The sequence below is a fragment of the Ranitomeya imitator genome, chromosome 1, assembly GCF_032444005.1.
Source record: "Ranitomeya imitator isolate aRanImi1 chromosome 1, aRanImi1.pri, whole genome shotgun sequence".
Classification (NCBI taxonomy): domain Eukaryota; kingdom Metazoa; phylum Chordata; class Amphibia; order Anura; family Dendrobatidae; genus Ranitomeya; species Ranitomeya imitator.
Genome location: NC_091282.1, coordinates 27138877 through 27166673, shown reverse-complemented (window position 1 = coordinate 27166673; position 27797 = coordinate 27138877). Strand labels below are relative to the sequence as shown.

Sequence of the window (27797 nt, the reverse complement as noted above, 5' to 3'; positions counted from 1 at the left end):
CTGTTACCATGGAGACACATCTGTAAAGGAGCTGCAGGCACAAAACGGTAGATCTTCATCGGCCAGAGCCAAGTACATCGCTCATCAATCCCATACATTGTGTATGAGCAGCACCGTGCAGGCGTTGCCATCGATCCATCCCGACAGGGAACACGGGACCTCTGCCCATGTGATCAAGAGGGGTCTTATTACTTCGCCCTTCAGTGATCAATACTCATTACCTGCCCCCTTAAAGAAATGGAGTCGCGTGGTACTAAATGCGTTTTTAAACGTTCAGGAAAGTGGACCTCAACCACCTAAAACTGAGCAGGTCCTCGCCCTTCCCTGGGTCCTGTACTGCCTCCCTGCTGCTGGCGTTTTCAGCACAAGCCGCTGAGCTCAGTGATTGGCTACAGTGGTGGACCGCGCTCAACACTGATCGGGGAAGGGGCCAGGGCCGGCGACCAGACCCGGGGAAGGGGCCAGGGCCGGCGACCAGACCCGGGGAAGGGGCCAGGGCCGGCGACCAGACCCGGGGAAGGGGCCAGGGCCGGCGACCAGACCCCAGGGAAGGGGTGAGGGCCGGCGGTGGTGTTATTCTAGAGCAGTGGTCCCCAACTCCAGGCCTCGAGGGCCGCCAACAGTGCAGGTTTTCAGGATTTCCTTAGTATTGTACAGGGGTTGGAATCATCACTTGTGCAGATGATCACATTACCACCGATGCAATACTAAAGAAATCCTGAAAACCTGCACTGTTGGCGGCCCTCGAGGCCTGGAGTTGGGGACCCCTGTTCTAGAGCCACTTTCCTGAAAATGGAAAACCCCTTATTTTGAAGGTCTCAAAATAAAGGGCATCTAGTAAAGGGAAGATGTATTGTAATGAATTCTAATGAGATCAGATGAGCGCAGACACAAGTAATCCCATCACACAGGGTGCAGACAATCATCCCCGTGACTGCGGGGGGCGCTCCGCCTGGTACAAACCTGGTATCTGAGCTAGAGGTGGAGGTGGTGGATGAGGATAATGTATGAGAGTTGGACATGCGTGACACAAACTTCTGGATGGTGTTACGAGATGGAGCTTTGATCCTGGAGCTACGTCTACTGTGATATTTCTGGAACAAACTTTCAACCTGACGAAAAAGAAAGTAACAAAAAAAATAAAATAAAATAAATGAAAAATAACCATGAAGATTGTACGATGCTCGGCGAGGAAAATCTGATGGAGCGGCTGAAATATGAGAAGAAGGTGAAAATGAGCACGATACTGCAACAAGGGGATCACGGAATCAGTGCAGGATGGAAACCTGGAGCCGATGCAGCAGAGCTGGAGAAACCGTCGCTGTGCTAAGGGGACGGTATGGAGTATCCCTTTCTGGTCTCCATAAGATTCTGTGGATAGCCCATGAACGTACAAGAGTGGACTAACCCCTTTAAAAAGGTTTCCCAATGGAAAGTAATTTTTTCAGATATGCTGCCACTTATTAGTCAGCCATTTGCAGTTTTTCCCCATCCCTTCATGGAAGGATCGCCAGAGTCTCCGGCGGTGGGCCGCTTGTTCTAGTACACGGGCCGGAGAAGCACAAGGGGCCGTACAGCATCTGTGTGTATAAACGGTGCCGTCCACCCCCATATCACGTCGCTTCTAGGGAAGGATCTCTGAAATCTACTGCACCACATGGCGGCACATGGAGCGTCTAGCGCTCGTCCTCAGCCGTGGTCTATAACTTTCGGACTGTACAATCCCTCCTTTCCCCCAGAATCTGTGCTCTGGCTCCACGAGAAGCTCATTTTACAGCCTGCGGCGTAATTATACCCCCAGTTCCCAGCGCTCCCTTCCTATTCAGCGCAGGACGGGGGAGGGGAGGATAATTACAATACAATCATTTCCTTGAAACAATGAGCAGAGGAGCTGCGTACTTCAAAGTTCTTCAGGGTTTTCCTCCACAGCATCGTATCGGAGGGCTCCAGCTGAAAGACTCGCAGCATGACGAAGAGGAGATGGATGCAGAACGTGCCTCGGCCGCAGCTGCAGGTCTGCAAGAGAGAAGCCGCAAATATAGGTCATCCTGGGGGATATAATGCAGCACATCGGGGGAACACGCGGCTCTGCATGGCGCAGTTATCCCAGCCAGGAATCCGCACAGGGGACGACGGGCTTATACCGGCGTGCGTCTGCCCCATACCATGTGGTCACCACCGTCCATTATCACCGTGCCTCCATTACAAGACAAGACAGGTGGTCCGCCAGCACCCACAGATCAGACGGGGACACAGCCGCCATTGGGGACCGGGTCCTATGAGGCGAGTACAGGAGATTGGGCGCCGGTGCTGCCCGCGGGGCAATCGCTGTGTGCACACATTGGTGTTCCCACGAGTTGATGAAGAAGCACATAACTGTATCAGACAAAACATCAACAGACGACTCACAAGGGAAAATAAAAACCACCAGAGCCACCGCCGTGTCACCGCCACCGCATCTGTGCACAGAACCAGCCGGGGATACCCGTGACAACAGAGCATGGCCAAATATCGCGGCATCGCCGCCACATCCCGCCATGCTGGCAGCAAATGGTGTCGCCTGCCACTAAGGTTCCAGGGTCTCTCGAATGCTAGGGGAGAAAAAGTTCCACCATCCAATTAATACAGAAGGGAGGAGAAGAGAACGAGCGGGAAGCCTGCAGGAGGAGGAGGGGTGGGGGATCAGTGGGAATCCTGGAGGAGGAGGATCAGTGGGAAGCCTGGAGGAGGAAGGGGGGGAAATCAGTGGGAAGCCTGGAGGAGGAAGGGGGGGAAATCAGTGGGAAGCCCAGAGGAGGAGGATCAGTGGGGAGCCCGGAGGAGGAGGAGAATCAGTGGGAAGCCCGGAGGAGGAGGATCAGTGGGAAGCCTGGAGGAGGAAGGGGGGGAAATCAGTGGGAAGCCCGGAGGAGGAGGATCAGTGGGGAGCCCGGAGGAGGAGGATCAGTGGGAAGCCCGGAGGAGGAGGATCAGTGGGAAGCCTGGAGGAGGAAGGGGGGGAAATCAGTGGGAAGCCCAGAGGAGGAGGATCAGTGGGGAGCCCGGAGGAGGAGGAGGATCAGTGGGAAGCCCGGAGGAGGAGGATCAGTGGGAAGCCCGGAGGAGGAGGATCAGTGGGAAGCCTGGAGGAGGAAGGGGGGGAAATCAGTGGGAAGCCCGGAGGAGGAAGCGGGGGAAATCAGTGCGAAGCTCGGAGGAGGAAGCGGGGGAAATCAGTGCGAAGCCCGGAGGAGGAAGCGGGGGAAATCAGTGGGAAGCCCGGAGGAGGAAGGGGGGGAAATCAGTGGGAAGCCCGGAGGAGGAAGCGGGGGAAATCAGTGGGAAGCCCGGAGGAGGAAGCGGGGGAAATCAGTGGGAAGCCCGGAGGAGGAAGGGGGGGGAGGGGGGGGAATCAGTGGGAAGCCTGGAGGAGGAAGGGGGGGAAATCAGTGGGAAGCCCGGAGGAGGAAGCGGGGGAAATCAGTGGGAAGCCTGGAGGAGGAAGGGGGGGGGAAATCAGTGGGAAGCCTGGAGGAGGAAGGGGGGGAAATCAGTGGGAAGCCCGGAGGAGGAAGGGGGGAAATCAGTGGGAAGCCTGGAGGAGGAAGGGGGGGAAATCAGTGGGAAGCCTGGAGGAGGAAGGGGGGGGAAATCAGTGGGAAGCCTGGAGGAGGAAGGGGGGGGGAAATCAGTGGGAAGCCTGGAGGAGGAAGGGGGGGAAATCAGTGGGAAGCCCGGAGGAGGAAGGGGGAGGGGAAATCAGTGGGAAGCCTGGAGGAGGAAGGGGGGGAAATCAGTGGGAAGCCCAGAGGAGGAGGATCAGTGGGAAGCCCGGAGGAGGAAGGGGGGGAAATCAGTGGGAAGCCCGGAGGAGGAGGAGAATCAGTGGGAAGCCCGGAGGAGGAGGAGAATCAGTGGGAAGCCCGGAGGAGGATGATCAGTGGGAAGCCCGGAGGAGGAGGATCAGTGGGAAGCCCGGAGGAGGAGGATCAGTGGGAAGCCCGGAGGAGGAGGATCAGTGGGAAGCCTGGAGGAGGAGGATCAGTGGGAAGCCTGGAGGAGGAGGGCTAAGTTAAGAGTTTAGGATTTCCATTAACCATTTCCTGTGTGGAGACAGAGGGTGAATGTTTTGCCTTCTGATAACAGTAGTGCACGTGTAACACTTCTATATCTCACATCTCCCCCGTCCGCTCTATAACTTTCCACAAATGGCAGTAATGATAAAGCGACACACAAACCTGGGGTCCGATGAACACTCTGTACTTATTATCGGGGCTGTCGCCTCCAATCAGGAAGGAATTGGGTCCAATCTGCTGCAGTAAATACAGCCGCGCTCGCATCACTTTGTTGACGCGTCGACTGGTTTCCTCTGGGCTGTAGGGCGAGAAGCCATCGGGAGAAGGAGCCCTCCGGGGCGGCGTAACCCTGCCGCTCTGAAACTGGGGGAAAAAAAAAAAAAACCCACAAGATATTTCCACGTCTCTGGGTGTAGGGGCAGAAGGGCAGAGCCGCCACCAGGCTCATTAGCGCCACAAAACTGTGGTTATAACTCTTTCCTTTCCAGCTTAAAGGCATCATGGAGATTTGGACAATGCACTGTACATGATGTGTGACTGATCATCTACATGGGGTCATCACCAATAATAGGTTACGGCGAGACCCCCTGAGACCCTCAGTAGCCACTATGACATCTGCAATAGCCTACATGGAGGAACTTACAGGGACCGGAGACACTCCTCTCCGCCGCACTCCCGGAGACTCCGGCTTCGACTTTGAAGAACTGGAGGAGCTGCTGGGGGACGGACTGCGCCTGCCCTTCACCGTCTGTGCGCTCCCATTTACCGTCCCCTCCACAGACAAGTCCGATTTGGAAGCCTCCGAGCCGTCAGCTTTCACGGGGATTGGCTTTACAACCTGCAAAGAAAAAAAAATACAGAAATGAGGACGGGTTCTTATAGGGTAACGCTGCAGCAAAAATACGCAGGGGAAATTTGCAAAAACCCTGGACCTTCCCTGGTCTCCTGGATGGCCTCTATTCCCACCCGACATGTCATCAATGGAAGATCAGCAGGAGACCAAGGAAGCGGCAGGAGATTGGGAAGGAAAGTGCTTTTATTTCTGACTTTTGCCCTCGCCTGCGCACTCCCGACCCCAGCGGGCACTTACCACGGGGCCTCGCCTGCTCCTCCTCTCCAGCCATTCGTGCTTCCAGGCTGGCATACACGTGGCCTTGAGTTTTTCCCTGATCATGCGCTCCTCTGGGCGGTCATCCATTTTCTGCAGCCCCCTGAGTGTTTCTTTATTCTCCATGTCACGGCTGCAGGAAGAAATAAAACACAGGGAGAAGTGAGTACGCAGGACGTCCTGTGCAGCACACAGCGCCCGGCTCCTCCACCGCCTCACATAACTGGGAAATTATTGCCTAGTGGCCGGAGCGGCACGTCTGCAGCGCAACTAAACATTTGCTTTTTAGAGCAGAAGTTTTTTAGAGCAGAAGTGCCGCGAGCATCGCATGGAAGCGGAGGAGATCGAGCGCCAGAGAAATCAATAACCTTTCCAAATATACGGACGCGGCTCAATCTGCAGAGACTTGGTGAAACCCTCCAGAAAGTCTTTACAGAAGAGGGCGACACCCAAACTGGTCACATCCATAACCAGATCCAGCGGCCAGAAAACACAGGCGACGAGACGCTGCAGCCCCTCCGAGGGGCGACACGCTGCAGCCAAACAGCTCTTTTTGCCATTCCGGAGTCCACGGCCTCCCAGGCACGGACACTTTCTTAGTGTGGGGTATTACAGTTGTGTGCCTATAAAAGTGAATATAGCGGCAGTACCGGCAAAAACCTGCAGACAGGAGCGGCAGTATTAGCTCTCATTCAGACAAACCACATCCACTGCGGATCACCCAGCTTTCCCAGGAAATGATACATCTATTCAGCTAAGCAGAAGCGCTGCACCGCAGCCCCCCACCCTGTCCGGGACGCCCCCATCGCTGAGCACTGCAGGGTGTGCTGCGCTAACAAACAGTGAGTCTATTGAGCACCCAAGTATGTGCCCAATACGTCTTCAGGGGGTGTAAAAAGAGCAACACGCACAATGGGAACAGCCCGGAGAAGATGCAGCATATGGCCGGCGGCCCCAGAACACCACCGCCCTGGAGAGACAGAAATCCTCAGAAAATCCCTATCAGTAAACTGGGACGAGAAACTGGATAGGGGACACTGGGTCTGGGCCCCGGGGATGGAAGCACTGGTCTGGGCCCCGGGGATGGGAGCACTGGTCTGGGCCCCGGGGATGGGAGCACTGGTCTGGGCCCCGGGATGGGAGCACTGGTCTGGGCCCCGGGGATGGGAGCACTGGTCTGGGCCCCGGGGATGGAAGCACTGGTCTGGGCCCCGGGGATGGAAGCACTGGTCTGGGCCCCGGGGATGGAAGCACTGGTCTGGGCCCCGGGATGGGAGCACTGGTCTGGGCCCCAGGGATGGGAGCACTGGTCTGGGCCCCGGGGATGGGAGCACTGGTCTGGGCCCCGGGGATGGGAGCACTGGTCTGGGCCCCGGGATGGGAGCACTGGTCTGGGCCCCAGGGATGGGAGCACTGGTCTGGGCCCCGGGGAGCACTGGCCTGAGCCCCGGGGAGCACTGGTCTGCGCCCCGGGGATGGAAGCACTGGTCTGGGCCCCGGGGATGGAAGCACTGGTCTGGGCCCCGGGGATGGGAGCACTGGTCTGGGCCCCGGGGATGGGAGCACTGGTCTGGGCCCCGGGGATGGGAGCACTGGTCTGGGCCCCGGGATGGGAGCACTGGTCTGGGCCCCGGGGATGGGAGCACTGGTCTGGGCCCCGGGGATGGAAGCACTGGTCTGGGCCCCAGGGATGGGAGCACTGGTCTGGGCCCCGGGGATGGAAGCACTGGTCTGGGCCCCAGGGATGGGAGCACTGGTCTGGGCCCCGGGGAGCACTGGCCTGAGCCCCGGGGAGCACTGGTCTGGGCCCCGGGGATGGGAGCACTGGTCTGCGCCCCGGGAGCACTGGTCTGGGCCCCGGGGATGGGAGCACTGGTCTGGGCCCCGGGGATGGGAGCACTGGTCTGGGCCCCGGGGAGCACTGGTCTGGGCCCCGGGGATGGGAGCACTGGTCTGGGCCCCGGGGATGGGAGCACTGGTCTGGGCCCCGGGGATGGGAGCACTGGTCTGGGCCCCGGGGATGGGAGCACTGGTCTGGGCCCCGGGGATGGGAGCACTGGTCTGGGCCCCGGGGATGGGAGCACTGGTCTGGGCCCCGGGGATGGAAGCACTGGTCTGGGCCCCGGGGATGGAAGCACTGGTCTGGGCCCCGGGGATGGAAGCACTGGTCTGGGCCCCGGGATGGGAGCACTGGTCTGGGCCCTGGGATGGGAGCACTGACCTGGGTCCCGGGGAGCACTGGCCTGAGCCCCGGGAGCACTGGTCTGGGCCCCGGGGATGGAAGCACTGGTCTGGGCCCCGGGGATGGAAGCACTGGTCTGGGCCCCGGGATGGGAGCACTGGTCTGGGCCCTGGGATGGGAGCACTGACCTGGGTCCCGGGGAGCACTGGCCTGAGCCCCGGGGAGCACTGGTCTGGGCCCCGGGAACACTGGTCTGGGCCCCGGGAGCACTGGTCTGGGCCCCGGAGATGGGAGCACTGCCGCCTGTTTTAGCAAATTTTGGAGCATCTTTTCTTGCTCTTCCTCAGTTATGTCTCCTGAAGACATAACTGATTGACCGCTGGACATTACCAGTCTCCTTGCACTGTCCGGTGTCACAATGGGCAGGAGACTCCTAGCTGTGATACATTTCCAGGAGGAATAACTGAGGAACTCCATGCACAATAATAACAATGGAGACTCCCGTCTGGGGCTAAACGCTCTGGTGCCGAGATTTCAATATATAAAGCTGTGTGTTCATCCCGGCTGCGGATAATGAGTTAAACTCTACCAAAAGTCCGGTGTGTGGCTGCGGCCCTAAGGTCGTCCCTTTGCCTTTCCCCTGCAGTCACTGCGCTGCCTGCACTTAATGGACATAATCCAGATTAGGTGCAGAGTTGTGTAATGGTCAGATGCTTTCCCTGAGCCGCGGGGGACGTTGTGTCGCTCTGCATTAGTCAGATCCCTGGTGACATGGCGGTAACGACGCATTTCATGCTGCGGGCAGAAGGAGCAGCAGTGCAGGCGTTAACAGTTACAAAAAGTGAAATAGATGGCCGCGCCACTTCCTTTTTCTTTTTTAAGACCTTGTTTTCCTTTCTTGTTCAGACTTCCTGCACAGAGAAAACACAGCGAGGAGACAGCTGCACAGATCCTGTCAGCGCAACACAAAAAAAGGAAGTGCTGCAGAGCCGCGCACAGCGGAGGCCGCCGGAGGTGGGGGAACTGGGGCGAGCGATGGACGGCCAGCAGTCACATGAAAGCCAGGCCTCCGGCCGCACCGATACACTGACACGATGCGACACATGACAGCCAGGCTGAGCAAAGGCATCTATTCTGAGAGCCACAGACGAGGACACATAGCCGAGGGGGAAGGGCGTACACACAGCAAGTGGGGCGCACAGAACCTGCTGAACGGAGCGAACGCACGCACAACGGGGCGCACGCACGCGCCAACCTGCCAAACGGGGCGCACGCGCACATGCCAGCCTGCCAAACGGGGTGCACACGCCAGCCTGCCAAACGGGGCACACACGCACATGCCAGCCTGCCGAACGGGGCGCAAGCGCCAGCCTGCCAAACGGGGCGCACACGCACGTCAGCCTGCCGAGTGGGTTGTGCAGGTAAACACGCAAGCACGCCAGTTGAGCGGGACGCACATGCAAGTGCACAGGTATACAGGCAAGCCTGCTGAGTAGTGCGCACAAGTACGTACACACAAGCATGTCCGCCAAGTGGGGCGCGCAAACATGCACGCATGCAAACACACATGAGACAAGCAGTCAAGGGGGTGCACATGTATGGTATGCATACTGAGGCCAAACATTTGAGGGGGCACACCCGCCAAGGTCAATCAAAGAAGTGTGAATGCATGACAAGACAAAGAAATTGAGACGGTGAGAACATAGAGGCTGAGCAGACATTTTGCAACTTCAGCAGGAAAAAGAAAAAGGCGATGTGATGACCTGGAGCATAATAGAGAAGGCTCCGTCCTCTCAGGTGACAGGAGCACAATTTACTTTCTCTATCCCCACAAAGCCCTTTTGTTCGCCTCATACAGATGGGAACGGTGTGGAGATTTCTATAAACTGAGGAAATAAAATGGCTCTGGTAGGACGGGGGTTGTGTCTGAGATGGAGGGACAGAGCGCGCAGGATGCCGCAGAGAGAGCAGGACGCCTCAAAGAGAGAGCGGGACCCCGCAGAGAGAGCGGGACCCCGCAGAGAGAGCGGGACCCCGCAGAGAGAGCGGGACCCCGCAGAGAGAGCGGGACCCCGCAGAGAGAGCGGGACCCCGCAGAGAGAGCGGGACCCCGCAGAGAGAGCGGGACCCCGCAGAGAGAGCGGGACCCCGCAGAGAGAGCGGGACCCCGCAGAGAGAGCGGGACCCCGCAGAGAGAGCGGGACCCCGCAGAGAGAGCGGGACCCCGCAGAGAGAGCGGGACCCCGCAGAGAGAGCGGGACCCCGCAGAGAGAGCGGGACCCCGCAGAGAGAGCGGGACCCCGCAGAGAGAGCGGGACCCCGCAGAGAGAGCGGGACCCCGCAGAGAGAGCGGGACCCCGCAGAGAGAGCGGGACCCCGCAGAGAGAGCGGGACCCCGCAGAGAGAGCGGGACCCCGCAGAGAGAGCGGGACCCCGCAGAGAGAGCAGGACCCCGCAGAGAGAGCAGGACCCCGCAGAGAGAGCAGGACCCCGCAGAGAGAGCAGGACCCCGCAGAGAGAGCAGGACCCCGCAGAGAGAGCAGGACCCCGCAGAGAGAGCAGGACCCCGCAGAGAGAGCAGGACCCCGCAGAGAGAGCAGGACCCCGCAGAGAGAGCAGGACCCCGCAGAGAGAGCAGGACCCCGCAGAGAGAGCAGGACCCCGCAGAGAGAGCAGGACCCCGCAGAGAGAGCAGGACCCCGCAGAGAGAGCAGGACCCCGCAGAGAGAGCAGGACCCCGCAGAGAGAGCAGGACCCCGCAGAGAGAGCAGGACCCCGCAGAGAGAGCAGGACCCCGCAGAGAGAGCAGGACCCCGCAGAGAGAGCAGGACCCCGCAGAGAGAGCAGGACCCCGCAGAGAGAGCAGGACCCCGCAGAGAGAGCAGGACCCCGCAGAGAGAGCAGGACCCCGCAGAGAGAGCAGGACCCCGCAGAGAGAGCAGGACCCCGCAGAGAGAGCAGGACCCCGCAGAGAGAGCAGGACCCCGCAGAGAGAGCAGGACCCCGCAGAGAGAGCAGGACCCCGCAGAGAGAGCAGGACCCCGCAGAGAGAGCAGGACCCCGCAGAGAGAGCAGGACCCCGCAGAGAGAGCAGGACCCCGCAGAGAGAGCAGGACCCCGCAGAGAGAGCAGGACCCCGCAGAGAGAGCAGGACCCCGCAGAGAGAGCAGGACCCCGCAGAGAGAGCAGGACCCCGCAGAGAGAGCAGGACCCCGCAGAGAGAGCAGGACCCCGCAGAGAGAGCAGGACCCACAGGTGGCGGTGGTGTTGACGCAGCATTATGATGTGACAACTTGCATTTGGGGCACACTGTAAACAAGAAAGGCCACCATGGACTAAATGGAAATAGTGCATTTTTTGGGGGGTTGAGAGGGTGCACTAACTAATGAGGCTCGTACACAAGAGGGGACCTGACATCCTCCAGGAATATTACTGTACAAGGAGTTTTAATTGAGCCGTTGATGGTGGAGAGACAAAGCGCGGGCTCCGCCGGCGGCGCAGAGGTTAACGCAGAACCTCAGGCTTTAGATTGGCTAAAAATAAAAATTCTGTTTGAAGTCGTCTTGAACCTTCACAAAGGAATTCTAATTGCAGGTGGTCAGGGTTTTAGTGTTTGATCCTTTCTGTTGCTCTTAACTCATGCACCGCTCCTTAATCAGCCAGATCCGTGGAGCCCTGCGCCCGGCCGGTGCGCTCTTCTCTTTTCCCACCCCCTGACCTGCCTTTTCGTCTTTCAAGTCTTAAGTCGCACTACTAATCTCCAGTTTCCTCTTAGGCTGCTGTCTTTTCAGAGATTTTCCATTTGTGACCTTTGCAGCAGAAGACACTTACAATAGGCCTTCCCCTTACGGACCACGACACACAAAGACCCATTCTTACAAACAAATAAGGAAAAAAAAAAAAAACTTAAAAAAAAAATAAAAACACAAATGGAAACTCTGGCTGGGAACATGCAGCGCCTCCGATCTGAGCGTGCGCGGTCTTCATCAACCTCCAGGTGAAGAGGGAAGCAAGGGACAAAAAAAAAAAAATTGTAAGTTCACGAACGGGACACAGTAAGGCTATGTGCACACGTTCAGGATTTCTCGCAGATAATTCCTGAGAATTCCGGACATTTTCTGCAAGAAATCCACGAGAAAACCGCATGCGTTTTTGCCACCGATTTTGCCGCGGTTTTGATGCGTTTTTGCCAGACACTTCCCAATGCATTTTGGAGTGGGAAATCCACACAAAAAAACCACGCAAAATTAATGAACATGCTGCGGTTTTTACCGCGATGCGGTTTTTTCGCCGAAAAAAAAACGCATCATGTGCACAAAACATGCAGAATTCATTCTAAATGATGGGATGCTTATTGTATGCGGTTTTTTTTTTGCGGTTTTATAGGGAAAAACTGCGAAAAAACCGCAACGTGTGCACACAGCCTAATAATGAAAGGAGGCGAGGGCAAGAAAACCGGTGGAATCGCTGCGCACGCAGAAAGCGAAAGGTGGCGAGATGGCGCAATATATGGGCATGCTGGGATGTGCAGTGCGGCGGTCCCATCTGGGTGGAGTCACGTACCTCCTGGTCTCTCGCCGGTGATCAGTAGCGCGCACAGTTTAATAGCGCCCTCATTACCATAAGGAATCACCAGTCACATGGAGCAAAGTCATATTTATGGGGCAGAGGTTTAGGCTGCTGATTGCTGCAGAAATAGCACAGAAGGAAGAAGATCCCTCCGTGTAGATGGACAGAACTTGGATCACGTGACCATAATGAAAGTCACGGGACTAGAGGGGTCAGCCGCAGGGTTTCCCCAAGTGCCTCTATTACACCTCCCCCCATCTTGTAGAATCAATGCGTCATAGTAATCATGGTAATAACGAAATCCTACTCGTGACCGGGCATGATCCAACAGCTTTCCAGCTTTGCAGTTTCATAATCTGCAATCAACAATTGCTTAAAGAAGGTGTGCAGATCAGGAAAACATGGCTGCTTCCTGACCGAGCTGACCCCGGGTAACTCCTGTAAGGACTGGCAGATTATTGCTTTTTTTTCCTCTCACATGCATGGCCAGTGATAAGGCAGATTGGCTCTTATACACGCTGCCCGTTCATTAGGAGGGGCTCTGAAGCCCGAGGGGTCCGTAATGTCAGGTCAATGATGTCTCACCATCCATGGGTCGGGATTAATCCATCCGACAAACCCTGACAGCTGTCACCGCACATCAGTCTCCCTGAACGTAAGGGGAGGCAGCGGAGGCCAACAAAGAGTCCGCGTACGATTCTCACTATTCAGCCACTTCTTTTACGGCTCCTGACGGTCGCCCCCGTTCTAGAAATCGCAGAATGGCTTTAAAGTGACCTATCCTCAGCCAGAATCAGAAAAATCTAGAAACAGCCCCCAAAATTTAAGGCCTTCTGAATAGAATCAGTCACACAGCTTTCCCAGAGCCCTGAAACATCAGCTAAAGCCAGGAATCTGCAACACAAAACAGTCAAATGGGGTCTGATCCGGAGCGACTCTGACTAAAGGGCAAATTCAAAATATGTCCCTAAAGCAGGAGGGGGCAAGAGGGCAAAGCAGCGAGGGTGGCGTTACTTCCCCGCTCGCTTGTCGTCCGTATCTCAGAGCCGCAGACATTTCCTTGTGACCTGTGATATCTCTCACCGCTCCTCTATCGCTGCAGTCTCAGGATTTCCAGCAAGAAGCTTAACAAAAAAAAAATGATTTGCAAGCCCCAGTGAAATTCCACGTTGTGCCCAGTTCCAGAATTCTGGATAAAGAAACTTTACGGAACTTTTCAAACAGAAAACTTGTGAGAGTCGCCATAAGTGGCGCTGAATGTTAGCAGGCGGCGTTCGGCCACATAGAGGAGAAGGCTGGGCAGGAATCCGATAATATTGGGGTGGCAGCCTGCTGATCAAGATGGTAGCTGTTAGTACAGTGAGGGGCGCGGGGTCTCGCACCCACATGGAGCCATAGGAATATTAGAAAAGTGGAAAAAAAATTCTGGTTCAATTCGCTTAATAAAAAAACAGAAAAACAAAAACAAACAACTGCCTCCTGTGCCTTGTACCACATATATTATGTGTCTCACACACTTTTTAGCTCCCTCTTGACAGACGGGAGACATGACAAAAAGGAAAAAGGAATAAATCATGTGGCAAAACGTTGGCACCGACCAAGACGTGATGCAAAGTCAGACAATGGCGTGGAACTGCTTGAATACTTTGCACACCGGTTACAATGGATTAGTCATATGCCCTTTGGTTTGTTACACTAGCATTTCCACGTACAGCTCTGGCCGTGTTCACCGTTGTGTTCCAGTAGCTTGCGAAAGTATTCACCCCCTTGGCATTTTCCACGTTTTGCTACCTCACAACCTGGAATTTCACTGGTTTTTAGGGTTAGCATCAGTTCATGTAAAGAACATGCCGACAACTGGGAACATTAGGCAAACAAATAGGACAAAACTGAAAGCTTCAGTGTGCAGGACTATTCACCCAACCTAAAAAGTCAGTATTTTGTAGAGCCTCCTTTCGTAGCAATTACAGCTGCAAGTCACTTTGGTTAAGTCTCTGAGGTTTCTACAGGGATTTTTGCCCGTTCTTCAATGCATAACTGCTCCAGCTTCTTGACGTTAGATGTTTCCTATGGAGAACAGCAATCTTCAAGTCTGACCACAGATTCTCCATTGGATTAAGGTCTGGGCTTTGACTCGGCCGCTCCTAAACATTTACACGTTTCCCCTTACACCACTCGAGTGTTGCTTTAGCAGTATGCTTTGGATCATTTGAGTTGTTGGAAGGTGAATCTCCGTCCTAGTCTCAAATCACTGACAAACAGGTTTTGCTAAAGAATATCCCTGTATGTCGCACCATCTATCTTCCCCTTGATTCAGACTATTTTCCCTGTCCCTGCTGTCAACAAACATCCCCACAGCAGGATACTGCCACCACCATGTTTCACTGTGGGGATGGTGTTCTTGGGGTGATGAGCTGTGTTGGTTTGGCACCAGACAGCGTTTACCTTGGTGGTCAAAAAGTTCCAATTTTGGTCTCATCTGATCACAGCACCTTCCTCCGTATATTTGGGGAGTCTCCCACATGTCTTTTGGCAAACTGATAACAAGCCTTACAATTTGAGTAAGTTAAGGCTTTTTTTCTGCTCACTCTCTATGGAGTGTACGGCTTATTGTGGTTGTATGGACAGATCCTCCAGTCTCTGCTCGTGAACTCTGCAGCTCCTTCAGGGTTACCTTTGGTCTCCGTGCTGCCTCTCTGATTAATGCCCTACTTGCCGGGCTGTGAGTTTTGGCGAGAGCCCTCTCTTGGCAGGTTTGTTGTGGTACCATGTTCTTTCCATTTGATAAGGGATTTGATCGTGGTCCGAGGGATCATCAGAGACTGGGATTTTTATTTTAATAACCCAACCCTGACTTGTGCTTCTGAATAACTTTGTCCCTGACTTGTCTGGAGATCTCCTTGGTCTTCATGGTCTTGTCTGGAGATCTCCTTGGTCTTCATGGTCTTGTCTGGAGATCTCCTTGGTCTTCATGGTCTTGTCTGGAGATCTCCTTGGTCTTCATGGTCTTGTCTGGAGATCTCCTTGGTCTTCATGGTCTTGTCTGGAGATCTCCTTGGTCTTCATGGTCTTGTCTGGAGATCTCCTTGGTCTTCATGGTCTTGTCTGGAGATCTCCTTGGTCTTCATGGTCTTGTCTGGAGATCTCCTTGGTCTTCATGGTCTTGTCTGGAGATCTCCTTGGTCTTCATGGTCTTGTCTGGAGATCTCCTTGGTCTTCATGGTCTTGTCTGGAGATCTCCTTGGTCTTCATGGTCTTGTCTGGAGATCTCCTTGGTCTTCATGGTCTTGTCTGGAGATCTCCTTGGTCTTCATGGTGTCTGGTTAGTGGAGCCTCTTGTTAATGGTGTTGCAGCCTCTGTGGCCTTTCAGAAAAAGTAAAGTGTACAGTATATACTGACAGACATGTGACACTTAGATTGCATACAGGGGACATCCTGTCACAAAGCATGGGGCTTATGAAGGGAATTGCTTGCACCAGAAATTTTTAGGGGCTTCTTCGCAAACGGGGTGAACACATATGCACATGCCAATTTTTAGTTATTTGATCCCATACATTTCATTTACACCTATATTTTTCTCACTTCACCAACTTAAGACTGTTTAGTGCAAATGCATCACAGACAAGTCGGATTACAAAAATATGTACACAGTTTGTAATGTCACAAGACGGGTGAATACTTTCGCAAGCCACTGTATTTCCCAGCCAAAGTAACAGCAGTGCCAGATTCCTGCCATGTCAGCACCATTAAGACACCACTGCCCTGTAGGCTTATTTGTGGCGCCGTCCCCCTTCTTCATTATATATTCCAATGAGAAATAGTCAGATAGATCATATTCAGGGATGTCTCTGCGGGTCACCTCATACGTCGTCATCCAGGCTGCATGACATCTCCCACATTTGGGAGCCCCTTCCTCTTCTGTCCACACCAGTCGCTCACTTCGCCGCCCCACGAGAAGGAAACCCCCTACGCTTGTTGACAGAAGGCTCGGGAAGTCACATGCTTGGAGCAAGTGACATTTTAGGTCTCTGGTCACACGTCAGCCGGCGTCACCGTAATCGTACAGCTTAACCGCGCTGCAAACTCGGTAGGAAAGTAAATCCTGTTACTTCACGAATGACTGAATGTCAAGCACGTCCTTATCTCCACGTGAAGAGAACACGCTACATGTCTTATCTCGGGATCTATAGGAGCTCCCTTATGAGCGTCTCATGCAGCCCGCCCGTATATAGGAGCCTTGAAGTGACCCCGCTCCCAGGACAGACCCCTGGCATGGGGCAAGAGGCTCATTAACGCTAATAACGTCCCTTCTGCATTAAGAATAGACACAAATGAGACATTTTGATCCAAGTTTTGCACTCGGCTACCAAGAATAAATTCTCTTTATGTGTCCTAACCCCAAAAGGCATGGACCCCCCTACAGGATGTGAGAGTGGGGGTCTTCAGCTCAGAACCTGACCACAGACACATATATTACATGGATGATCCCATTTAGAGAGCACATGCTCATATACTTCCCTTGCTGAATTCTGAGATAATGTCAGAGGCTCATATATGCAGGGTCTCACCCTGCGGGGGTCTCACATGTCTGAGCTGCAGCCAGAATCACAAGAGAACATCGTGCGCATCGCTGCAGACAAACCAGAGAATCCAAGTGAAAGCGTCCATGTAAATCTGCACACGAGGACATGGCGGGCGCACGGTGACCTGCACGTTGCCAGAAGTATTACTGTGCTGCAGATGCCAGGCATGGACATAAGTCCCAAACCAGGTGTCCCTGACACAGCGCTGCCAGGGGGCATTCCTGCTGGCACATGCTTAGCTAATACATGGCTCTACTACAGACCGGGAGCATAGTCAGGGTCTCCAATATCTGGAAGGAGGACCCTTCCCCGGCATGTCCATAGGTGACAGACATTATAGGGGATGGCGGTTGTCCTACATGAGCCGAAGCAATGATCCATAAGGCGAGAGGTTAGGCAGTGGCTCTCCAGCCTTTGCAAAACTACAAGCACCATCATGCTCTCAGGATATAGAGCAACACTAAAGTTGGGTGAAGTCAGTGAATGTGGCGGGTTGGTCGGTCATCTACCACAGCCCTGAACCTTCCTTCTACACAGGTAGTATGTAGTTCGGAAAAAGCTCAATCTTCCCGCTCTACGCGCTATAGACGACCTATGATCTATGATGACTGGGCACAGCGGTCACCAAGTAATCCATGAAGAGCAGTGAAGTGCTGATATGTCACAAGTGGCCATAATACAACCAGGACAAACAATAAAAGTCTACATTGTGGGGCACAGAGGGTCAAAGGAGATGACCTGCCCGCTATCCAGGGTGTGTGGGCAGCTCGCCATTTGTTACAACCCATTTGATACATTTCGCTCACAGAGCATCGTCTACACTGGATACAATGTATCCACTGAGAACAGGACCAGTTATGCCTCTGAATGAACAGAAGTGTTACTTTCACTGACGGCAAGCAGAGGTCTTGAAAATGGTGAGGAAATTAAACTAATTAAGTTGCCATCATCCTCTTTAGTGAATTGACTGCGGCTATGGGGGCAGCGTGCGGATTCCCAGGCCATCTTATCGGAGAGATGAAGGCAGCTGCAGGAGGTCATCGGTCGGTGACGTTTAGATTCAGAGAAAGCACAAGCTGCCCCCGGGGGCTGCCGGACGCCCTCGCGTTTCTCTACTGGAAGGAGCCCAGCACCTGGTTAGGTGCTCCACACTGACGGACTCATCAACTTTACATAACCCCGAGGTCAGTTTCGGGTCCCGGTGCTGAAACTGGGACAGCAACCAAATATTCCAGGCATGCACCCGCGATCTATTAACAGACTCCCAGCGCTGCGGCCACGGGCTGAGGCGGGCCGTCACTTCCCGGTAGCACTGGGTAGCAGGACGTGGATCCGGGCCCTGCCAGCACCCATCCATTACAGGATGCCCCATTCTGATCCGCAGATAAGGACGGGAACGTCTTATGACAAGAGGATACGCTGCACCAAAACCCACACAGGAAGCCGAGCCGCAGCGGTCAGCGCCTCCTGCAGCCGTACGAGGCCGCCCCGGAAATCACACGGCAGCCATATAGTGACAGGCACAGTCGTGGTCAAAAGTTTTGGCTTTCATAATTTTGTCCTTTTAGTTGGCGGTTTCTCTGGTTACTGAAGTACAATGTTAAACATTTTTTTTTTTACACTTCTAGGGAATGTGCACACGGTGCAGATTCGCAGCAGTTCTCCATGAGTTTACAGCACCATGTAAACCTATGGAAAACCAAATCCGCAGTGCACATGCTGGGGAAAATACCGCGCGGAAACGCAGCATTGTTTATTCCGCAGCATGTCAATTATTTGTGGGGATTCCGCAGCATTTTACACCTGTTCCTGTATAGGAATCCGCAGGTGTAAAACCGCAGGTGGAATCCGCACAAAAATGCGGTAAATCCGCAGTGCGTTTTACATGTGGATTTTGCAAAAACGGTGCAGAAAAATCTGCACACGAATCAGCAACGTGGGCACATAGCGATAAAGCCATGAAGTTTCTGTGCGCTGCCCCTTATTCTCCAGACTTCTGAGTCTTTACAAAAACTTTATGCATTTGTAAATAGAAGTGTAAAATCTTATGAAAGGTTGATAATCGTAAGTAACTGTAGAAACATCCGATAGTCCGAAAAACATTGAAAAGACAAAAGGTGAAAACTTTCGGCCACGACTGTACATAAAGCCCAAACACTCTTCTCTCCCAGAGTCCGTGCTCCGCTGCGCAGCCACACTGACCGCTCCCCTAGAAGCTGAACAGCACCACGTCTGTGGGCGCAGGTGGAGTGCTCCTATGTGCCGCGCAGCTCACACATCATTCATTTCCCTCCGTATCCAGAGTAATGCAGCGTGCCATCCTGTGGACGGTTCTGAAGGCCACGACCGAGGCTGAATTCCGGCCCCATTCATGTATGGATTGTGACTCTCGGTTCTGCTGCGCTGCCTCCTGACAATGAGAAACATTATTTGTATCGCGGTGGGTGCGGCACGTCAGACAATTTTCCAAAAACTCCTCCACATGCAATGGGTCAGGAGGTTATCATTGGGACCACATAAAAACACTGCGGGGACCCTCCTCTTCTGGACACATCTACTGGGGGTGACACTGCGGGGACCCTCGTCTTCTGGACATCTACTGAGGGCGACAATGTGGGGACCTTCCTCTTCTGGACACCTACTGGGGGTGACACTGTGGGGACCTTCCTCTTCTGGACATCTACTGGGGGCGACACTGCGGGGACCCTCGTCTTCTGGACATCTACTGGGGGTGACACTGCGGGGACCCTCGTCTTCTGGACACATCTACTGAGGGCGACACTGCGGGGACCCTCCTCTTCTGGACATCTACTGGGGGCGACACTGTGGGGACCCTCGTCTTCTGGACACATCTACTGGGGGCGACACTGCGGGGACCCTCCTCTTCTGGACATCTACTGGGGGCGACACTGCGGGGACCCTCCTTCTGGACACATCTACTGAGGGCGACACTGCGAGGACCCTCCTCTTCTGGACATCTACTGAGGGCGACACTGCGGGGACCCTCCTTCTGGACACATCTACTGGGGGCGACACTGCGGGGACCCTCTTCTGGACATCTACTGAGGGCGACACTGCGGGGACCCTCCTTCTGGACACATCTACTGAGGGCGACACTGCGGGGACCCTCCTTCTGGACACATCTACTGAGGGCGACACTGTGGGGACCCTCCTCTTCTGGACATCTACTGAGGGCGACACTGTGGGGACCCTCCTTCTGGACACATCTACTGGGGGTGACACTGTGGGGACCCTCCTCTTCTGGACACCTACTGTGGGGACCCTCCTTCTGGACACATCTACTGGGGGCGACACTGTGGGGACCCTCCTCTTCTGGACATCTACTGAAGGAGACACTGTGGGGACCCTAGTCTTCTGGACATCTACTGAGGGCGACACTGTGGGGACCCTCCTCTTCTGGACATCTACTGAGGGCGACACTGCGAGGACCCTCCTCTTCTGGACATCTACTGAGGGCAACACTGCGAGGACCCTCCTCTTCCGGACATCTACTGAGGGCGACACTGCGAGGACCCTCCTCTTCTGGACATCTACTGAGGGCGACACTGCGGGGACCCTCCTTCTGGACACATCTACTGGGGGCGACACTGCGGGGACCCTCCTCTTCTGGACATCTACTGAGGGCGACACTGCGGGGACCCTCCTTCTGGACACATCTACTGAGGGCGACACTGCGGGGACCCTCCTTCTGGACACATCTACTGAGGGCGACACTGCGGGGACCCTCCTTCTGGACACATCTACTGAGGGCGACACTGTGGGGACCCTCCTCTTCTGGACATCTACTGAGGGCGACACTGTGGGGACCCTCCTTCTGGACACATCCAGAACACTGTGGGGACCCTCCTTCTGGACACATCCAGGACACTGTGGGGACCCTCCTCTTCTGGACACCTACTGTGGGGACCCTCCTTCTGGACACATCTACTGGGGGCGACACTGTGGGGACCCTCCTTCTGGACACATCCAGGACACTGTGGGGACCCTCCTCTTCTGGACATCTACTGAAGGTGACACTGCAGGGACCCTCATCTTCTGGACACATATACTGGGGGCGAGAGTGCGGGGACCCTCCTCTTCTGGACACATCTAATGTGGGTGACAGTGCAGGGACCCTCCTTTTCTAGACATCTACTGGGGGTGACAGTGCAGGGACCCTCCTCTTCTGGACATCTACTGGGGGTGACAGTGCAGGGACCCTCCTTTTCTAGACACATCTACTGGGGGAGACAGTGCAGGGACCCTCCTCTTCTGGACACATTGACCATGCATTTTCCATTAACATTACATCATCCACCATTACACCAATACACTCATTCTACAAATGGAGCGAAGGAGGCACCAAAACTACCGTAAAACTGAGTGCCGTCACCCAACACTCGTTACCGACTGGCAACATCTATCCATACAAATTCATAATATAATTCATAGTGAATTGCACAAAGCACAGAAATGCCGCCTAGCTTTATCCAAAAAGGAAAAGTTTGGCCAAACTTTTAAAACTATTTTCAGACATTGGAACACATTAGCTCCCTCTAGTGGTGGCTGCAGGCAGAAGTTTAGAACATTTGCTATATTCAGACCGGGCAGATTTTCTGCAACTGATGTCAAACCGGTCGCTAAAAAAAAAATCAGCGCAGACATCGAGTTCACAGTGTGAACTCTGCATCTACCCCGGTCTTTGGTGCAGATCGCGCTGCGATAAATCCTGAGCAAAGCCGCAGCTCTACTGTATCGGTGAACGCCGCGGATCAGCTGCTCTGACCTCCCGACAGCCCGAAGGACGTCAGCCGGTCTGTACCACACTATGGTGGGGCAGGGAAGACCCCAGAACCCTGCAGCATTGAGAAATCATAGCGCAATAACGGAAAAAGCATAAAACCCTGCGGGGATTCAGTGTATGAGACCCTGCAATATCTGAGTGCCCTAACACTAGGGGCACAGCCACATAGCCAACATTGGGGGCACAGATACACAGGGGGCTATAAATAGCCAGGACGTGGCCACCACCAGCGGGAAGGGGGGGATAACACGAGGCTCCCTGATTTTCTGGTAAGACACAATGAGCCGCACTATTTGGCTTTCTGGCTCATCCTATTAATGGCTCAGATGTTATTTCTGTCCGCGTTTATTTCAGGGGATTAAGGAGAACTCCGACACAAAGTGGCCGAAGAAAAGCGGAGAAAAGTGCAGCAAGAGGGCCGAGCTCTGGGCCATTTCCTGCGCTTGTGACCCCCTCGCTGCCCTGACACATATGTTTAAAAGGATCACCACCCCCCATCGGAGGCTCGGCTATACCGGGAGCACTTACCCGAGCGCTGCGGCTGCCAGCAGCACCCTGCACACATACTAAGAAAAGAAACAAACGCCCTCCCCCCGACCCCACTGCTGCGGTGACCCCCAATAGTCACCCATCCGATGACCCCGCGGACATGACGCAGCAGCTATAGGGCGGTGGAGCAATGTTTCCCGCTGGCATATAACGTGTGCGGCATTCTGCGACGGGGCATGCAGCGGGCGGCCGCTAGTTCCACCACAGCGCGGATGAAGCCTTATAGCCCCGTTCTCCACCATATACACCAGCACTGGAAGCTCTGCAGCGACACTATAAAGCCCAGCATGCTCCTTACATGGAACGCTGGGACTTGTAGTGTCACACGTCGCAGATGCCACACACACGTATATATAGATATGCCGACAGTATTAAAGAAATATAGAAGAAAAAAAAAATACAAGTAAAGCTAACCTGTCCAGGACTGCCGTGAAGCTCATGTTATACCAGGTGCTACAAGGAGGGGAAAGGGGTACAAAAAGGAAAACATTTCATAGTCCAGGTCCAAAGACCACCTAAGGTTTCTACATACTTGTCAATATATGAGGACGGGGAGAAACCAAACACAACTAATCCCCACCTGTCCCCACACTGCGGATGAAGCTCATGTTATACCGAGCAAGGGGGGGTAAAAACAAAATAAATACATAAATCATAATCCAGGTCCAAAGACCACCTAAAGACGGACAAAGAGGAGCAAACACCACAAAATCCGACCCGTCCCCCACGACAAGCAGAGCTCATGTTGTACCGAGGGAGCACAAAGCTTTACGTGGTAATTCCGCTATGTTCAGTGACGCTTCACAGTATTTAGGAGCAATGTGTATACAGAAGCCTAGGGGGTGTACGTGAAGCGGACACAGCAATATTACCGGGGTCCCCGAGGTCTCAGCCAGGGGCCACAGTCCGACACGTGTCACAAGTGCACAACATGCACGGTGTGGCGGTATTCTACGCCTTACCTGCACACACTCCGCCATTGCCCCCCGCCGCCGGGCACAGGTGAGGTCTCCAGGAGAGCGGTGCCACCGCAGACAGAGCAGCATTGTGTGCAGCAGAGGAGGAGGCGGGTGACAGGAACAGGCTGCTGGGACCCCAATGTTTGCACAGCTACACATAAAGCAGATAAAAAAAAAAAAGGACGGTTTGATCTCCCTTAACTCTTTCCTTGCCAGCGCTCTGCTACAACCTGGGGCTCACACACAAACCGACCCCGCGGGAGGAGAAACAAAGACGAATTCAAGCCGTAAACAGACGGCAGCAGTTATGTTTCTGAAATGCCACCGTCCATCTGTGCCCGGCCTGGCATCAGCAGGCATTTACCTAATTAATGAATGCACAATATAGGAGGGCAGCGCGGCCTGCAGCAATGACCCGGGCAGCGGGCCGCCAGAGGCAGCGGGCCACCAGGACCCAGACAGCCAGAACCTAGACCCCTCTCCACCAGGACATTACAGGTGGTACACACAGCAGCGGCCGTATGACCAGTGGCATGCACATGGCGCCCCGTCACCATGCCCCGGTGGTCCCCCCGTCGTCGCCATGCCCCGTTGGTCCCCCTCCCCCCCCGTCGTCACCATGCCCCGGTGGTCATCCTCCCCCCCCCCCCCCCGTCGTCACCATGCCCCGGTGGTCCCCCTTCCCCCCGTCGTCACCATGCCCCGGTGGTCATCACCCCCCCCCCCCCCCGTCGTCACCATGCCCCGGTGGTCATCACCCCCCCCGTCGTCACCATGCCCCGGTGGTCATCCTCCCCCCCCCCCCCCCGTCGTCACCATGCCCCGTTGGTCCCCCTCCCCCCCCGTCGTCACCATGCCCCGGTGGTCATCACCCCCCCCCGTCGTCACCATGCCCCGGTGGTCATCCTCCCCCCCCCCCCCCCGTCGTCACCATGCCCCGGTGGTCCCCCTCCCCCCCGTCGTCACCATGCCCCGGTGGTCATCACCCCCCCCCCCCCCCCCCCCCCGTCGTCACCATGCCCCGGTGGTCTCCCTCCCCCCCCCCCCCGTCGTCACCATGCCCCGGTGGTCCCCCTCCCCCCCCGTCGTCACCATGCCCCGGTGGTCCCCCTCCCCCCCGTCGTCACCTTGCCCCGGTGGTCCCCCTCCCCCCGTCGTCACCATGCCCCGGTGGTCCCCCTCCCCCCCGTCGTCACCATGCCCCGGTGGTCCCCCTCCCCCCCGTCGTCACCATGCCCCGGTGGTCCCCCTCCCCCCCGTCGTCACCATGCCCCGGTGGTCATCCTCCCCCCCCCCCCCCGTCGTCACCATGCCCCGGTGGTCCCCCTCCCCCCCGTCGTCACCATGCCCCGGTGGTCCCCCTCCCCCCCGTCGTCACCATGCCCCGGTGGTCCCCCTCCCCCCCCCCGTCGTCACCATGCCCCGGTGGTCATCCTCCCCCCCCCCCCCCCGTCGTCACCATGCCCCGGTGGTCTCCCTCCCCCCCCCGTCGTCACCATGCCCCGGTGGTCCCCCTCCCCCCCCGTCGTCACCATGCCCTGGCGGTCCCCCCTCGTCATCACCATGCCCTGGCGGTCCCCCCCCCGTCATCACCATGCCCCGGCGGTCCCCCCCCCCGTCATCACCATGCCCCGGTGGTCCCCCCCCCCGTCGTCACCATGCCCCGGTGTCCCGTCCCCCCCCCCGTCGTCACCATGCCACTGTGTGTCCCCCCCCCCCGTCGTCACCATGCCACTGTGTCCCCCCCCCCCCCCGTCGTCACCATGCCACTGTGTCCCCCCCGTCGTCACCATGCCACGGTGTCCCCCCCTCCTCCATGCCACGGTGTCCCCGCCGTCGTCACCATGCCCCGGTGGTCCCTTCCCGTCGTCACCATGCCCTGGCGGTCCCCCCCGTCGTCACCATGCCCCGGTGGTCCCCCCCGTCGTCACCATGCCCCGGTGGTCCCCCCCGTCATCACCATGCCCTGGCGGTCCCCCCCGTCATCACCATGCCCTGGCGGTCCCCCCCGTCGTCACCATGCCCCGGTGGTCCCCCGCGTCGTCACCATGCCCCGGTGTCCCCCCCCCTCCATGCCACGGTGTCCCCACCGTCGTCACCATGCCCCGGTGGTCCCCCCCGTCACTGGGCAGCAATGAGTGACAGCTCCAGAGGCTTCACCTCCTGCAGTTGTCCCCTACAGACCACCCTGAGGGGCCGCACACAGAATGTGAGAAGTATCCATAAAGATAAAAATACTCATGTAGCAGTGTGGAGCGCGCGCCGCCCGTTACACAGGACTGCAGGTAACCTGATGACACCAACATTAAACTGGGAAAGTTCCTAAACGTTGCAGCACGCCAGGCTCCAATATCGCGCTGTCTGCTTGCTGGCAGTGAACGACAACACTGTCGATTCCATTCAGAGCCGTAACCCTGCGCACGGCTCCTCCTGCCTCAGCTGAAGCTTTGTCACAATTGCATCCAGTGTGAAACATTGTAGCGTACAACCAGCAGCATGGAAACAACACTGACACGTCACCCCACAGCAAGCAGAGATCCTGACCCGTCCTGGTCGCCCACCCTCCACATCTGTTGTGTGGACCCCGAGAGGTTACACACTGACACGACACCGCAGCGAGGGCGCACAGAGCAGGGACACCACAGGCTGCTTGCTGGCAGCGAACGGAGCTTGGATCCCCCTGATCTCTGCTGACTGGTTAAAATGTATCAATCTGTACCAGACACAACTGTAACGGCCCCTCAGCTGTGCACAAGCTATGCATGCACCGACCACTCACTGACCGGCAGCAGCGCTGGATGCACCGACCACTCACTGACCGGCAGCAGCGCTGGATGCACCGACCACTCACTGACCGGCAGCAGCGCTGGATGCACCGACCACTCACTGACCGGCAGCAGCGCTGGATGCACCGACCACTCACTGACCGGCAGCAGCGCTGGATGCACCGACCACTCACTGACCGGCAGCAGCGCTGGATGCACCGACCACTCACTGACCGGCAGCAGCGCTGGATGCACCGACCTCTTACTGACCGGCAGCAACGCTGGATGAACCGACCTCTTAATGACCGGCAGCAGCGCTGGATGCACCGACCTCTTACTGACCGGCAGCAGCGCTGGATGCACCGACCCCTCACTGACCGGCAGCAGCGCTGGATGCACCAACCCCTCACTGACCGGCAGCAGCGCTGGATGCACCGACCACTGACCGGCAGCAGCACTGGATGCACCGACCCCTCACTGACCGGCAGCAGCGCTGGATGCACCGACCCCTCACTGACCGGCAGCAGCGCTGGATGCACCGACCACTGACCGGCAGCAGCGCTGGATGCACCGACCTCTCACTGACCGGCAGCAGCGCTGGATGCACCGACCCCTCACTGACCGGCAGCAGCGCTGGATGCACCGACCCCTCACTGACCGGCAGCAGCGCTGGATGCACCGACCCCTCACTGACCGGCAGCAGCGCTGGATGCACCGACCCCTCACTGACCGGCAGCAGCGCTGGATGCACCGACCCCTCACTGACCGGCAGCAGCACTGGATGCACCGACCCCTCACTGACCGGCAGCAGCGCTGGATGCACCGACCACTGACCGGCAGCAGCGCTGGATGCACCGACCACTGACCGGCAGCAGCGCTGGATGCACCGACCCCTCACTGACCGGCAGCAGCGCTGGATGCACCGTCCCCTCACTGACCGGCAGCAGCGCTGGATGCACCGTCCCCTCACTGACCGGCAGCAGCGCTGGATGCACCGACCACTGACCGGCAGCAGCGCTGGATGCACCGACCACTGACCGGCAGCAGCGCTGGATGCACCGACCTCTCACTGACCGGCAGCAGCGCTGGATGCACCGTCCCCTCACTGACCGGCAGCAGCGCTGGATGCACCGACCACTCACTGACCGGCAGCAGCGCTGGATGCACCGACCCCTCACTGACCGGCAGCAGCGCTGGATGCACCGTCCCCTCACTGACCGGCAGCAGCGCTGGATGCACCGACCTCTTACTGACCGGCAGCAGCGCTGGATGCACCGACCCCTCACTGACCGGCAGCAGCGCTGGATGCACCGACCCCTCACTGACCGGCAGCAGCGCTGGATGCATCGACCTCTTACTGACCGGCAGCAGCGCTGGATGCACCGTCCCCTCACTGACCGGCAGCAGCGCTGGATGCACCGACCCCTCACTGACCGGCAGCAGCGCTGGATGCACCGACCCCTCACTGACCGGCAGCAGCGCTGGAAGCACCGACCCCTCACTGACCGGCAGCAGCGCTGGACGCACCGACCCCTCACTGACCGGCAGTAGCGCTGGATGCACCGACCCCTCACTGACCGGCAGCAGCGCTGTGCGGAGAGAAGCCGCAGCCCTCTCCCCTGTGACCGGCCATGCTGGGCGCTGTAGTCCGCACGTACCCGGCACTCAGGCTCCCGGGCTCCCCGGCCTCGCCGCTGCCTCCGGGCTCCAGCTCCCCGGGCTCCTTCTCCACATCCACACTCCGCACTCTGCGCAGCTGCTTCCGCCTCCAGTCATCCGCCCTGGTCTCCCCGGCCCCGGTTTCCGCCTCTCCGCCGTGCTGCCGCCCCGTCTCCGGACTCCCGGGGGTCGTGACGCCGCCCGCGGCTGCGGATAATCCGGACGACGAGCTCCGACTCCCCGCCGCCGCCGCCGCCATCTTCCTGGGGCCAGGTTTACATTCGTGTGTGGGCCGCCCAGGAGAAGGGGGCGGAGTCTACAAGTCAGCGAGGGGCGGCCACTGGGATGGACGCAGTTTACGTAACCTGGGATGGATTGGCCAGGTACGTAAATGGCGTAGAGCTCTCAGTGGTAACACTGCCCAGCTCACTGGCCAGCCGAATCGCTCCGTAGGTTCCGGTGTGGGCGGAGGAGCACAGAGCCGCCAGGTTATGGTAGGAGGATGTCTATAAAGGATCCTCCGTTCACCTGTGCTGCGGTGTTACGCAAATCGCGCACAATCT

At 56.8% G+C, this 27797-nt stretch overlaps 1 protein-coding gene across 2 annotated transcripts in view; it reads right to left on the bottom strand.

Moving 5' to 3' along the window:
- The window catches only part of MAP3K1 (mitogen-activated protein kinase kinase kinase 1), a 36358-nt gene extending 8819 nt beyond the window's left edge, over positions 1–27539 (bottom strand). For both annotated transcript variants that reach the window (XM_069745894.1, XM_069745895.1), the window contains exons 1-6: positions 27234–27539; positions 5146–5296; positions 4699–4893; positions 4218–4418; positions 1900–2016; positions 964–1112 (exon numbers count right to left, since the gene is read on the bottom strand). In XM_069745894.1, coding sequence (XP_069601995.1) covers positions 964–1112; positions 1900–2016; positions 4218–4418; positions 4699–4893; positions 5146–5296; positions 27234–27493 — 1073 coding nt within the window. In that variant the 5' untranslated portion in view covers positions 27494–27539. The remainder of the gene's footprint in view (positions 1–963; positions 1113–1899; positions 2017–4217; positions 4419–4698; positions 4894–5145; positions 5297–27233) is intronic.
- Positions 27540–27797: the final 258 nt, after the last annotated feature.